The sequence below is a fragment of the Chelonia mydas genome, chromosome 11 (genome assembly GCF_015237465.2).
Source record: "Chelonia mydas isolate rCheMyd1 chromosome 11, rCheMyd1.pri.v2, whole genome shotgun sequence".
NCBI lineage: Eukaryota > Metazoa > Chordata > Testudines > Cheloniidae > Chelonia > Chelonia mydas.
In genome coordinates, this window is record NC_051251.2 from 64,176,174 (window position 1) to 64,191,820 (window position 15,647).

The window sequence follows — 15,647 nt, forward strand, 5'->3', positions numbered from 1 at the left end:
CTGTCCTCTCCCTGCTTTGCCCCTTCACCATCACCCGCCCCCTCAGCTCCTCCATATCCCCCCCGGTGGGTGCGTCCCGCTCCCAGTGCTGTGCAGAGAACCAGCCCCTGGTCGGACACTCAGCTCACCAACAGCTTGGCTGGCAGGCAGGCTTCTTCCTTCCCCCACTGCCTCTGGCTGGGCCGGTGCCCCAGGAAAGCCCAAGACCCTCCGGTATGTGCCAAAGTCCCCACAGAGCTGGCGTGGGGAAGCCTCTCCGCCCCTCAGCTAAGCTCTGGAGTGGTGGGGAGAAGCGATTTCCAGCCTGTTCCCACTCTGACCCTGCAGGCTCCACAGTAGGGTCCCAGGCAGGGTCTTAGCACCCTCTTCACCCGCTCCGTCCCCATGGCACCCTCCCCTGCTGAGCCACCTCGCAGGCCAGGTTTGCTGAAGCCCCTGAGGTCCCTGGTGTACAATGTTTCCTTAGGGTTTAACCCTTCCTGCCCTCACTGTAGTCGTGGGACAGGTGGTGGAGGTGTTAGCTGCCTTTCAACACTGTGCAGGCAGGAAGGGACAAGCAGCTTCCAGCCACAGGGGAGTGGGAAGAGATGAGCTCTGCAAAGACATGGCCCAGGTCATCCCTCTCGTCCCCTTCCCCTCCCCCCTGTCCCGCGACTGGAAGCAGCTTCTGTCCCTTCCTTCCCACACAGTGCCAAAAGGCTGCTGCTGGCCACATTCTGGTGTGAACCCTGATAGAAATCTGGGGAGGGGGGCCATGTGACCCTGTGGGGCCCCCCCACGTGTGCCTCAGGATGACGCAGCACCAGATACCAGGAGAGGAGGGTCTGTCCCAGGGGCCCAGCCAGACATGGATGGCGGACAGCACCAGGCAGGGAGGGTTGGATCAGTTGGTCACCCCTCCCATCCCTGTGTGAGAGAGATATATGGGAGTGAGTGTGTGTCTGTGTGCCACCCCTGCCCATGTGAGCCCTAAAGCCTTAAAGATAAGATGGTAAATAAAAAGAAATACTGCATAGTTGGATTCTTTTTAACAGTGGCTCAGTCAACTTGATGTTAATTTGAACGTTTGTACTGCAGAGTTCTGATTGATTGCCATTGAATTCACTTGAATACGAGTAATTTTACCAGGTGTCCCGTATTCAGCATAGGGAAATATGGTCACCCTAAATAAAGAATAGAGACAACTGTACATTATTTTTATTGAGTCTTCAGAAAACCCTACATAAATAAGTTACAATGATTTGGACTTGTCTACAGGCATATTTATTTCTTTTTCCTAAAGTTAATTAAATATTTTCGGAAAAATTGTCTGAGCAGCCACCAAAAAAATCTGTTGTGAGATCCTGTCCCCCCATATCCACTGAAGTAACACCTGTGGCTGTGCGTTCTCACAAATTCTTGGTACAGGAAAGTAAAGGTCTCAGCACCAGTAGTACTGTTCAGGGCTCCAGTACACAGTCTGGTTTCCCTGACAAAGTCGACCAGATGGACTCCCCAACCCAGGTTTGAAGCATCCATTCCTATAAATGGAAATTCAGATGGCTGTCAAAATACGACTCTGCAAAAGGATATTGGAAATTAACCACCACCAGATGTGGAATTCTTGAATTTGCTATGGCACTCTCAACCGTGCTAGTAAATTGCCTTTTCCTGTTCTGAAACTGATGGTTAGCCAGGATTGCAGAGCCCACATTCTCAGTAAGAGAAACAGACTCACATATGTGCAGGAGGCCATAAGCCCAGAAGACTCAAAAGGTTATTTTCATGTCATGAGGTTGCACCTTTATTGAAGCTATGTATTTTTGACTGTCTCTCTCCTGGTAGGAAAGCAGCCAACACTATAGAGTTGACAGCTGCTCCTATGAAAGTTAGTCTCTATGTCTTAGTGAAGGAAAAGTTCTATGCAAAATGAATTGGGAATTCTCCCAACAAGAAGATTCAACAAGATTCTTGATTTAGTCCTAAGTGGACTACAGGATCTGGTCCAAAAGGTTAATAATACAGCTGAGCTGCTCAGCAATAGCGACCATAAAGTAATTAAATTTAACATCCCCGGGAGGCGTGGGGAGAGTAAAAGAAACCAACCATAGTAGCATTTAACTTCAAAAAGGGGGACTACACAAAAATCAGGAAGCTAGTTAAATGGAAATTAAAAGGAACAATCACAAGCCTGAAATGCCTGCAAATTGCATGGGAACTTCAAAAACACTGTAATAGAGGCTCAAACTAAAAGTGTGTGTCTGTATGTCAAACCCAGAGGAGGACCAAAAAAATGCCACCATGGCTAAACAGAGTAAAAAAAAAAGGTAATTAGAGACAAAAAGATATCTTTTAAAAATTGCAAGTCAAATCCTACTTAGAAAAACAGAAAAGAGCATAAATTCTGAGAAGTCAAGTGTCAAAGTATAATTAGGCAGGCCAAAAAAGAATTTGAAGAACAGCTAGCAAAAGACACAAAAATTAAAACAGCAAAAACAAATGTAAGACCACCCGAAGCAGGAAGTCTGGCAAACAATCAGTGTGGCCACTGGACGGTCGAGGTGCTAAAGGAGCATTCAGGGAAGAAAAAAAGAGCATTCCTCCACTGTGGAGGAACTAAATGAATTCTTTTGCATTGGTCTTCACTGCAGAGGATGTGAAGGAGATTCCCACACTGGAGTCATTCTTTTTAGGTGACAAATCCAGAGAACTGCCCAGATTCAGGTGTTGATAGAGAAGGTTTTGGAATTAAATTTAGTAGTAGTTAGTCACCAGGATCAGATGGTATTTACCTAAGAGTTCTGAAGGAACTCAAATATGAAATTGTAGAACTACTAACTGGTATGTAACCTATCACTTAAATCAGCCTCTGTACCAGACAAACAACAGATAGCTACTGTGACACCAATTTTTAAAGAAGGCTCCAGAGATGATCCTGGCAATTATTTCAGTACCATTAGAATTCCTTGAGAGGGTCAACAAATATGTGGAAAAGGGTGTTCCAGTAGATATAATGTACTTGGACTTTCAAAAAGTCTTTGACAAGGTCCCTCACTATAGGCTCTTAAGCAAAGTAAGGAGTCATGGGATAAGAGGGAAGGTCCTCTCATGGATCAGTAACTGGTTAAAAAGAGAGGAAACAGAAGGGTAGGAATAAATGCTCAGTTTTCACAATGGAGAGAGTTAAACAACTGGGTCCCCCAAGAATCTGTATTGGGACCAATGTTGTTCAACACATTTAATAAATGATCTGGAAAAAGGGGGAAAACAGTGAGGTGGCAAAGTTTGCAGACGATACAAAATTACTCAAGATAGTTAAGTCCAAAGCAGACTGCTATGAGTTACAAGGGATCTCACAAAACTGAGTGACCGGGCAACAAAATGGCAGATGAAATTCGATGTTAATAAGTGTACAGTAATACATGTTAGAAAACATAATCCCAACTATACATACAAAATGAAGGAGTCTATATTAGCTATTCTTCTTTGAGTGATGGGCCCTATATGTATTCCAAACATGGGTGCGCATGTACGCCATGCTCTGAAAGATTTCTGCAGCAGTGTCCATTGACCTGCATGTGTGTAGTATGTCACCTCGAGCTCCAGGCAAGGTTATATGAGGATGTGCGGGGAGGCGCCCCTTTGGTTCCCTTACTGCTGCATTGTTAGAGTCAGAATCCTTGTTCCTCCGTGCTCATAGTTTGTCTACAAGAGTGTTCTCATCCGTTCCAGTACTGTTCATTATTTCTCTTTGTTTTTCTTGTATAGTTAGTTATTAGCGTTAGTGTAGTTAGTTCCCCCTCGACTCACTTGGGACCCGCCCCGACTTCACTGGGAGACTATGCCCTTCGTTCCGGGGTTAAAAAATGGTGCTTTGTGCCTTCACTCGTATTACTACTCAAGAAAAAGATCTTGGAGTCACTATGGATAGCAGATGAAAACATCTCCTAAATGTGCAGCAGCAGCCAAAAAAACCTAACAATACTAGGCACCATTAGAAAAGGGATAGATAATAAGATGGGAATATCATAATGCCACTATATAAATCCACTGTACACCAACACCTTGAATACTGTGTGCAGTTCTGGTCATCTCATCTTAAAAGAGAATTAGAAAAGGGGAACAAAAATGATTAGGGATATGGAACAGCTTCCATATGAAGAGAGATTAAAAAGACTAGGACTATTCAGCTTGGAAAAGAGATGACGGAGGGGAGATAGGGCAGAGGTTTATAAAATCATGAATTGTGTGGAGAAAGTCAATAAGGAAGTGTTACTTACCCCTTCGTATAACACAAGAACCAGGGGTCACTCAATGAAATTAACAGGCAGCAGGTTTAAATCAAAACATAAGGAAGTACTACACACAACACAGAGTCAACCTGTGGAACTCATTGCCAGGGGATGCTGTGAAGGCCACAAGCATAACACGGTTCAAAAAAGAATTAGATAACTTAATGGAGAATAGGTCCATCAATGGCTTTTAGTCAAGATGGTCAGGGATGCAATTCCATGCTCTGGGTGTCCCTAAGTCTCTGTTCTGTTCAATCTCTCTGAAGTATCTGGCATTGGCCACTGTCAGAAAACAGGATACTGGGCTAGACAGACCATTGGTCTGATCCAGTATTGACATTCTTATGTTCTTCGGAAGAAACTCACTGAGGAGACTGGGCCTTGACAAACAAGAGATTTACCCGTACCCCTAGGCACCTTAGATGGGCCACTATCACCACGATGTATTTGGTGAAGACTTGAGAACCACACTGAAGCACAAGGATTGTGTGCCTACCCAGAATCTGAGGTACTTCCTATGTTTAGCCCTGACTGAAATGTATCAGAACATATTTCTGTCAAAAGCCTAGAATCAATCTTGACAATTTATAACAGGAGGAACAGTGGCCAGCTTAACCATACAAAACCTGAATTTCCACATGATTTTGATCTGGGCTCTCCATTATAATAAAGTTTGAAGACTCACCTGTTTAATTTGAGATTAGAAAATAATGGGAGTGAAAACCCTCTGGAGTCATCAGTCAAAGGCAAGAAGCCTTGGAGAAGTGACTAAGTGAAGGATCAGTTTGCACTGGACAACTGCCCAGATCCATGTTGTTATTTCTTAAGGGTGGAAGAGAGAAAGATTGAGGAGGGTCTGTTTGCATCTTACTTCTTCCTATGCTTCAGATCTGATGAAGGCTCAGATCATGGTGCCTGTTCTTTAGATTTTTTCCCCTCAGGCTCTGAAGGCATTTGGTGTGCTGGTCCATCTAGACATTTTCTCATGACGCACACCACCATCTGCATCAAAATATTGTAGGACACCACAAAACAAGAGGCAACAGAATGGTCAATGACTATTCTAGAACAGGAAATGGATGATATCCAGATCAGAACTGCACATAGCACGGACAAACACCAATCTGGAATTGTGCAATGACTGACACAGACCTAGCTGTCTTAAGCCAAGCACCAACCTACTAATCAATTTTAAATGTTGTTTAACTATAACCTATCAAATAAATAGAAGCATTTAGAAAAACAGATAGTCTGCAGTGCGGTCAGGATGAATAATGGTTCAGAGACTCCAATGCTTAGTGGCAGGAAATGAACTGAGAACAGTTGGAGACTAGATCCTTTATATACCTTTTCCCAGTTTGGATCCACGGAGGGGTGCATGCCACATGTGCAAGCCCAACTGTCATTGTTTTCTACACAAAGAGGAGTTAAGATGCATGCTCCCAACAGTGAGGATCTGTCAAGAGTGTGTGCGCTCAAGTCCTCACGACTTCATTTACAAGGGGAGGTTACAATGAATTTCTCTTTGTTTACTCTTTCCACCTGCTGACAAAAGGATATGATGTTGGGAGCTGCATTAAGCAAAGTTGGAAAAATACCAAAAACAAGGCTCATTCTCATGCAAGTTTACCTCTTTAATGTTAATGAGCTGGGTACAACTCACAGGGCAAATCTTACCCTCTCTTCAGACACAGATGGCTTTGTCCAGAGTTAAACAGTAAGTTTTTGTTCTAATGGGAAGGAAGGATACAGGGAGCCTATATAGAGGGTTTGCAACCCCCACAATTCTGCAAGTGCTGCCTGTGTACCATAATGAGGGATCGGGGGGAGAATGGAGTCACTGACTCAAATGTTAGGGGTATATCTACATTGCAGAGGGGAGTGATCCTTCCAGCCCAGGTAGACAGACTTGAGCTCCAGCCTGGGCCACAATGGCCACACTACTAGAGTAAGTCTGCCTACCCGGGCTGGGCGGCTTGCTGACAGCTGCAATGTAGACACACCCTAGGTGGACCTACCAATCAAACCCTCCTGCACCCAAGGGAGCTCACAGGGGTTGCAGAAGCTGCTGCAGCAAAGCTCTGCTACCACTCCGTCACTGGCGAAAGCCTTGGTTCAGGGCAGAGCATTTTCCCCTCTATGAATTAAAAGTCAATCCGACCAACGCAAGCGGCTTGGGTAGGAGACAGGAATTCAGAAGCTCCAATGTTTGCTTTTTAAATGTGTTCAATTTAGTTTGTATGGACTGCTCTCTACCAGTAGTACTTCACTGTTTTGCAGCCCTCTCATTCTACCCTCTACCCTCTGAAAAGTAGTAAATGCTTCTCCAGAAAACAATGCCTGCTTCCATGCTCCACAGATGACAGCTATTACACAGAGTTGGAAGGCGGTGAAAACAGAACTCAGTGTTTTGAAAAACACTCCAAATCTACTGTGTCAGTGATTCGTTTATTTAGATTGATAAAACAAGAGACACTTGTATGAACACTCTATGTGCCTCCAACAAATACAAGAAACACAAACCCTATAACATAGTTCTACTAAAAATCGACAGCACAAATAAACCAAATTCCCCCTTCCGCTGTATATCACCCTCCACAATATTTCCCTTTTCACTTTCTATTTCAAACCTCAGTTAAACATGTTGAAAGTTTCTTACATTACTAGCAAACAATAAAAACCTAGAAACCCTACAGCAAGTACATGACAGTGCCCCTCCACCCCCACACAGACACACACAAGTTTACATCTTTTAGGCTAAGACATGACAGCAAGACTATACTAGAAGAGTAGTGTACAGCAGAAGGCAAGGAATTTCTCCTTCCTCCCCCGCAAGTATAGTTTAAAATTTGACACATCTCATTCTAAAAAGATAGTTCCGAAAATATTTCTAGAAATAAATTTGTTTAAACAAATCAAAGATAACTTCTGAAATCACAATATTATGGTTAAGGCACAGGACCAGGAGTCCGGAGACTTGTCTTCTGCTCCAAACTTTGCCATAAACACCCTCTGTGACTTTAGCAGAGTCACAAGGGGACTGATTTTCCACAGATGGCAAGTATTCTCTTCTCCCACTGATATCAACAGCAGTTGTGGGTACTCAGCAGCTCTGCAAAAGCAGACTACTAATTTCTCAAGATCACACACCCTCTGTGCTTACATTTTTTTTTTGTAAAATAAGGATAGTACTTATCTCAATTTTGTTTTGAAGCTAATGTTTATTAGTACAGTATTTTAAGAGCTTTGAACAAGAGATACAACTTCTAAACAAGTGCAAAATGGCATCACTGACAAACATTTGTCTGCTATTCATTTCACAAAGTAATATGCTATAATTATGCAGGAAAGTAAATTATCAAAAAGATAAATCAATCACTGAATGTTTGCAATATATAATTATGATACCTTAATATTTTTTCTTATTAAAGAAGTGTTTTCATTGTTAACAAAGGAAAGTCATCATATAAAACAGGACTGTTTTCAGACAACATACTCCAAAGTCTAATCAATTACATCATTGTCCTCAGAAGATTTCATTCTGGCACAATAAATACAATTTTAAGTCTGCAATAATGAATGATCATACCTACTGTTATTTTTACCCCACTTCACAGCTGTGTTTGTCATATGAAGATTTCACATGTGTGTAATAGTCTGTGGAATTTATGGCAACCTCAGGAACAAAGCTGCTACCTTTAATTAAGTTCAGAAGCAAAAGTTCTCTCCTTTTTATATTTACTACTGTAAAATTACTAGTTTTACTGATTTAACATTACAAATAAAACTGCTGAGGTTACAGTACTAGCCTGTTCTCAAGAAACCAAAATTACACCACACGGTCACCTACCTGAGAGATATGCCATTGACCAGTTGTTTCTGCTTACAGGACTTGGAAGAGAGAGGAGAGGACGTGGGGGACAGATTGAGTGGAGCAATCAGATTATTGATGATTTCACTCAGCTGAGCACTCTGAAAAACACAGTAGCCGAACTTTTCATTCACACAAAGCATCAAACTAAAAAGTGTCCCCCCACCCCCCATTTAGTATTCTTGTTCATCATGGAGAAAACTAGATCAAGTAAACACAAGATCTCTGTACATATAAAAAATGCTATGCTTGTTATTTCACAAGTTTTATTTTGAACTTTAAAAAACAATACATTATGTTTGTTAGATTCTTGCTGAACCACTGCCAAGGACACAGTTTAGATATTTTTAGAGCAATATATTTAAGAAAAAAAACCCCTTAAATCTGAACTTTTAAGTAACCTGCTTTGCAAAGAACGGCACGTTGAATGCTCCAAGTAAGCAAGTTAAGATGGGACATTCTAAAAAATACCCTCCAGTTTACTTTGTGTTTTATTTTTTCCTCTTTTACAGTAAACAGGAGAGGAAACATTTTAAAAATAGGAAAATGTTACCACAAAGTCACAAAAACTTGGCAGGGGCAGTATGGAGCAGGTGTAGTACCTGAAACTACTTTTATCTCCCTTTTAAAAAGTGTTCTAGTTTTCCCAGTGATGTATCTAAATGTATGATCAATCTTATATTTTCTTTGTTTGACATAATAAAAAGGCAAGTTTTACTCCACATTATCCTAACAAGTTTCCTATAGTTGGTTCACCAACACGTTCCCCTTATATACTTTGTAAGGAAAGGAAAACCTACACCATATTTCCAAGAATCCAATGTGGAAATTAATATTTGGGACACCATGCATCAAAATTCTGTTCTCAGCAATGCCTATTCCACTGAAGTCAGTGGGGTTACAGAGATGTAACTTTTTCACAGAATTGGCCCTATATTTGTTGAGGAGAGAAGGTGAGCAAAGGTTTGGTTTTTTTAAATGTAACGTACTTTCACAGAAAAGTTGCACTCATTTACAGGACTATAATTCTGTGAAATGAGAAACAGTAGCAAAAATGCACTAAACTAAATTGTTAAGGACAAGAAGTTACATGGGGAACTGTTAGAGCTATTGTGCAGAAACCTGATATTTATTTCTCCGAAGCAAGAGATGGCCACTTTGATTAAATCAAAACAGAATTATAGACACTTCAGTAATGAAAAGTTAATTTGTAAACCTAGTGACCAATTTATTTATTTAAGATCTTAAATTCATCAGCAGCCACTGTTAGGAATGTGAAATATCTTTACGGTTCTGTGAATAAATACCGCGTAGCTTGCCCTAATTCTGTAATAGGTCACTTGGCTCCATTTGACACTCAGTTCTTATTTTACTTTACCTGTTTTTCTATGTTTCGTAGAAGTAAAGTAGGGCTGCTTGGTGACATTTCAAAATCGTGTTCCGGCAAAGAATCCTGTCTCTCAAGAGTAGCTTGAGAATTCCCCGTGGTGTTTAATAAAGCTTCTGGGTTTGTCAATTGTGTTTGCTTCTTCAAAATGTCTTTTGGAAGTGGGAATTCTTGTAAGATCACCATCCCCTAGACAACAGCAATTGAAAACAGTTGGTGGACAACAAATTAACCTTCCTAAATCATTTTCAAGTGGCAGTCAACCTGGAACATACCTCTTAAGTCCACAGCAACTCTTTGGAACAGTTTTGAGTATGCCCAGTACATACAACATGTAAATAATACTTAATGCATTTAAGCAATAGCAAAGCTGTAACATTCTTTTTTTTCCTTAGCAGCACTAAACCTACGTGTCATAGGACTGTCTCAGAGCCTGTGCCAAAATTTAAATTAGAAATCCATACTTGATATAATCAAGTATGTGATCCTTTGCCTGATGTTTTAAGATGATTTCCTCTTTGTAGGGAAAAAAAACCCCAGCCTTTGATTTCCAAGTTAGTTAACATCTTTACAGCTCAGAGGTTTACTCTGGAAGTCCTTAAAATGTTCCCTTCCCCCGCCACTGCTGCCACCCACGCAAAATGTCAAGGTTTCTCTCTCTAATCCATCAAAGTATAAAACAACACAAACAGCCTTTCACCATAATTCAAGACAAATTGTTTTTTTGGAGTTATGCATTTTCTTGGTTTTGTATTTATGGAGGCAACAATCCTATATAAAATATTTTTCTACGAAGCCCATTGTTCTTCAAGGGCATGTGCAGGAATAAAATAGCCTCAATGTATTTTTGCAGTATCTCATCTGGAGTATAAATACCTTAAAGAGATAAATATCACCGTTCACAGTAATGAACACCAGATGTTTAAAAAAAAACAAAAACAAAAAACATTTTACTTTGTTCTCCAGTTACAAAAATTAAGTGTCAAAAGCATTCAAATCCATTTCCTAAAATAAGACACTGCAAAGTCAAAGACATTATTGCAAAAAGTAAAATAAAACGATAACCAAAACAGAGCTTTGAGACAACCAAACCTATTGTCTCAACTGGTCATGCTAAATAGCCATTAGCCTGAACTTATGTGTTTCTTTTCCATTTAGCAAAGCCGACAGAAACTTGGAATTTGATGGCATTAGCTGGGAGTGTAAATCTGGTACTTAGAGCTATCCAGATATAAATCAGAGCTACTATTCAGTGATGAAAGAATGGGATCTTCCCACTTCATCTGCTCATGTTTTGGTTTCTAGTGAGTGTGCTCACTTAAAAGTTATGGAGGGTGAAGGAATGGTATGGTGTGGAACTCAATCAAGATGCTTCTATAACTTCTAATACCCAATAGGAAGATGGTCTCTGCCTTTGCTGAGGCTCCTGTGATGCTTCCATGTTTGTGGTTTTATTGGATGGTCCTCCCCAATATCACACTGACACCGTGAGTCCTGCCTCAGTGGCAACTAGCCCTACAATCTGGAATTAGGATTATTTTTTGAGAAGGAAAACTCAGAGGGACATAAGCAACATGAAGATGCCCTCATCTTCTCCAATCTGTCCATTGTTTCCACTGTTCAAACTAAACAGCAAGTTGTGTACCCAAGAGCAAAGTTAAAAACTGAAGAACTGCTGCAGAGAACCTAGGCGTGGTAACCTACATGTCCACTGAACGGAAATGTTTACAGACATACTGGCCTTACATCAGGCTGGTTCTGGTTTCTCTGTGCAAATTATCAGGAGAAAGTCCAGGTGTGACTAAAGCTTTTCCCAAACATAAGTGTACTTGATATGATAATTTGTGGTCCACACAGCCAGAGCAGCTGAAAACGAGGCCTTGTGACCAGGGAAATCCAGTTTCTTCTAATCCTTCTCTTAGGTCAAAAGGAAGGATCTGCCAGCCTTGAATCTCTCTAATGCAAGCTGACAGACACAGCAGACCTTGGTTCGGGGTGGATGAAAAAGAAAATTCAAATCCTTTTCATTGCCCTTTGTAAAGGTAATCATGTCTCTTTGCCATTCACATCAACAAAAGACTTTTAGAACAAGAGAAAAATACGTAGTTTGAGCCTACTTTGATATTTGCTATGGCAATCTTCCACTTCATTTTCTAGTATGTAGCTTATTTATTACTTGTTTTGTGTGGGTACTCAAAAAGGCACAAAGCATGATTTGGTTGTAGCAGATACTCTACAAACAAAAAGGAAAACACACAATCCCTGCCCTGAAGAATTTACAGTCTAAACACAACATTCAAAGAGTAGAAGAAAGGGAAAGAACACACAAGCCACATGATGCAGGCAAAAGTCAATTTTTTAGAAACTGTTTTTCATTGGAGTTTTTTTAATGAATATATTGCACAACTGGAGTGGGGGGAGGGGAAAGAAGAAATGAAAGGAGTTAACAGAAACAAGAGACTTTAAAAAAGGAAGGGAGGAAGGGACAAGAGACATTAACACGGGAGGGTTAGGAGAAACAAAAAGGAAAGGGGAAGAGGAATGGAGAGAAGGCAGGAGGGTAAGGAGAGGAGGCTGGCCTGTAGCCAGGGAGACTCTAAGCAGAAATAGTTGGAAAATGGAAGTGAGAGTTGCCACAGAAAAATACAATAAAAAGGATTTTATTTTTTTTTAAACCAACCAAAAAAACAACGAGAGAGAACCTGAAAACAAAAGCATTTAGTTTTGGCAACAAAGCAGTTTTTGGTTTTCCACTGACTTTTTCTGTGTGACTGTTTTCCAATTAGAAGAGTCTCTTGGCTCCCTAGAGCCCTGCAGTTCCTCCTCTGAATCCATAAGGGTAGAGAAGAGGGACTGCGTCTCGCCTGGTACCTCTGGATGCCAGCAGAGTGGGATCTCCCCCATACCACTCTAGTTTAGTGTTCTAGATGTTTCACCTTCCCCAAACGTTGTAAACGCACATTTGTTTCATATTTTAAAAAACCCCAAATCTTAAAATTTAGAATTAAAAATTTAGCATTAGAATTTGTGTGTTAAGTGTACTATCTGCCAGCCAGGAGACCAAAAAGAAAAAGGTTGTCAATCAACTTTCATGCCTTTTCATAGCTACTGCCTTGGTACAATATTCAAACTATACAAATCAAGTCCCAAATTATTTTAAAAACTGAAACAGGATAAACAATCTAAATGGTAAAGCAAACAGATATTGACATGCACTAAGTGATATAAAGCCAAATACTGAACAACACTGTTGATAAAAGGGGATGAAAAACTGCGCACGCACATACACACACACACGGATGTTGTAACTAAAAATATAGGACCAAATCATCCCCTTCACTTGCAGGAGCAAAGAGAAATTCCAATCTGAGACCACCGACCCAGACGTGAGGGAGGAAGTGTCGCTTCTGCAGCATTATCCTCTGGGAAGGGATGGGGCTGGGACACATGGCAACATACGGTACCTCCTACCACTAAGGAAATACATGACTAAGAATACTGGCTCTTAGTCACTGCCATGTTGTATATTTCTTCCCAAACCCCACAGTCATGCTGATAGGTGTGGGGTCTGATGGGGTGCCCCAAGAATAAGTGCAGAGACAGAGGACATCCATAGAGGCACTACATGGATTTCAAGAGTTCCATGAGTGGACCTCCTTGATAGTTCCACAGATGGAGAGGGGCAAGGCAAGCCCTAGAAACTCTTTCTACCACCACCACCACCACAACAGGAACAATTAGTGAGAAGGAACTTGCCAAGTTTTTGGCTTCCTATGCAGGGAATGAGTTGGCTGGCCTACAGAACTGAAGTGCTAAGAATAGCATGATTTAGCATAACATTCCTGAAATATTATCAGAGTTTAGCAACCTTGACTTCCTTACTTTTTATTTTAAACCTGTACAAACAAAACAGTTGGTATCATACTGTAATTCTAATTAGCATTTGACATATTCAAAGCACTGTACAAACATTAACTTATTAGTCCTCAAAATATTTTTGTATAGTAGGCACAAAAAATTACTGTTTTTTTTTTTTTTTTTATAGATCGGGAAACTAAAGTCACTTCCCTAAAGCCACAGTGAATCAGTGACAGAGCAGGGATTGGAACTCAGGAGTCCCTGACTCCCAACCCTGTGCTCATGCCCTCTAGATCACCATGCTTCTTGTTTCTGACATCTTCTCATTAACCTTTGTAATTCTTTGCAATACTTTGCCTGGATACCAGAACTGTTTAAAAAAGAAAAAAAGAAAAATTACTGGAGACACTGTACATGGATTATTTGAAAAGCCCACTTATGAGCACACAGACAATACCTTGGTGGCACGTATCTGCCTGTGAAGGTCAGTTAGTTGTTGGATTTTGTATTCTAACTCCGAAATCTGGGCTTGAAGCCATGTCCAACGGCAGCCAACTTTAGCTCGGTCTACAAGCCACTTCCATTCAGAACTATAGTTGCTGTGAAGATGAAGAAATACTGGTTAGTCCAAGAATAAAGACAAGCACATTTTAACAAATGTACTTTCAACTGCTGCAAGCATCTCACTTGCCTTCAGAGGACATCTAATTAGGATAACACAATTACAACATCAACATCTCATTTCCTTAATTAAGAACTGGTACAAGTTTTTTGCACCCAATGTTATATTCATCATTCAATAGATATTGCAACCTTCCTATAAAAAGCTGTTTTTCTCTGATATATTCCAAAGCCAAAAGCAAGTGTAACTACTGAACTAGATCAGTTAAAGTAAGTTACAGATTTTAAAAGAATTCCAATAAAACTACTAGCAAAACCCCAAACACTTCTATTTCTGTCAAGTCATACTGAGGACTTCCACAAGCCTCCACAGATGTCATCTCACTGACAATTCTATTCTAATAAGGCACGACTCAACAGTTAGCAATTATATATGTCATGCTACTCAAAGCTGTAACTGTACAGTAGGTTAGGTTTATTTTATTTTTTTAACCAATTTTATGAGCACAATTACAGATTTGTGTGATTCAACTGTTAGGTTTTAAAAAATTCCTCTCCTGGACTGTTAAATTACCTACTTGTACAATGTGATATGTATCTGTTTATTTTATGTAATGACTAGTAGAGTTCTAAATAGACCTCTTGATTTTATTAAGCCACGTTCATCCCTAGTGTCAATGAATTTTGGTCAACGTGCCTATTAAGTAAATAGATCACATATGGTATTCACCCCTCAAAGAGTTATTTTAACATTCAAATGTATTTGAGCCACAGTGTCACAAAAAGCAGTATTTCAACACGTAACTTCTGTAGCACTCTGTGCCTCAAAGCAACACCCTGGAACCCCCACATTCACCACTGTCATATAATTATGATATGTTTTCTACAAAGTATGCCTTGTGATGTATAATTTTAAAAGTCTTGATCTGCTGAACATTAATATCCTGTTGGATTGCACATGTTATCACTGTATGTGAAGTTATGATGTTTTGCTACGTCTGTGTTACTGAAATATGTCAGGAGGTTGGGAATACCCACAACCAGCCTTTTAGGTATAACAATGGAGGAGCCAGATATGCTGATGGCCCACTTAAGGGAATCCACACTCCCCAGGACTACCCCAGGAACTTTATATGGAGACTTCTCAGTGATAGCACATAGGCAATGGAGGCAGCTTGACCCACATCATAGCAAAGGCTCTTTCCGGGAAGTTGAAAGAAACTATAAAAGAGGGGAAGTAACTTCACCACTTGGCCTCACTCCCCCCACAACTGAACACCTGGAAACATGTCTGGAGGACAAAGACTTTGAACTGGGGAGGTGACCCGGGCTGCAGGAGAATTCCAGCCTGTGTACCTAAGATCTGTAACCTGTTTGTACTATCAGGGTGAGACGCTGCCTGATTCAAATCCTGTTTAGTTTACAGAACTTGGAAAAATCCTCTTCACCAAGATCAACAACACAGAACACGAGAGAAAGTGCCTACACAGCTGGAAAGAGGAAGAATGAGCCAGAGTTAGTCTTATGTCACTTATATGGTATGAAGACAGCATGCCAGTAAAGATATCCATGCTCAGATACCAAACCACAATGGATAAAGAAAGAGCTTGTTAAACTATGCAGTACATTATTTGATGGA

The 15,647-nt window shown here is 40.6% G+C and overlaps 1 protein-coding gene across 7 annotated transcripts in view; it reads right to left on the bottom strand.

The window, feature by feature from the left end:
* KANSL1L (KAT8 regulatory NSL complex subunit 1 like) overlaps positions 1-15,647 on the bottom strand; it is a 94,704-nt gene that overhangs the window by 49,689 nt on the left and 29,368 nt on the right. For all 7 annotated transcript variants that reach the window (XR_005227425.2, XR_005227424.2, XR_006284710.1 and 4 more), the window contains 3 exons: positions 13,845-13,986; positions 9,521-9,718; positions 8,122-8,243 (listed from right to left, as the gene is read on the bottom strand). Coding sequence is in view for 2 of the 7 variants with exons in the window: in XM_037913037.2 (XP_037768965.1) it covers positions 8,122-8,243; positions 9,521-9,718; positions 13,845-13,986 (462 nt within the window). In the remaining 5 variants the exon portion in view is untranslated. The remainder of the gene's footprint in view (positions 1-8,121; positions 8,244-9,520; positions 9,719-13,844; positions 13,987-15,647) is intronic.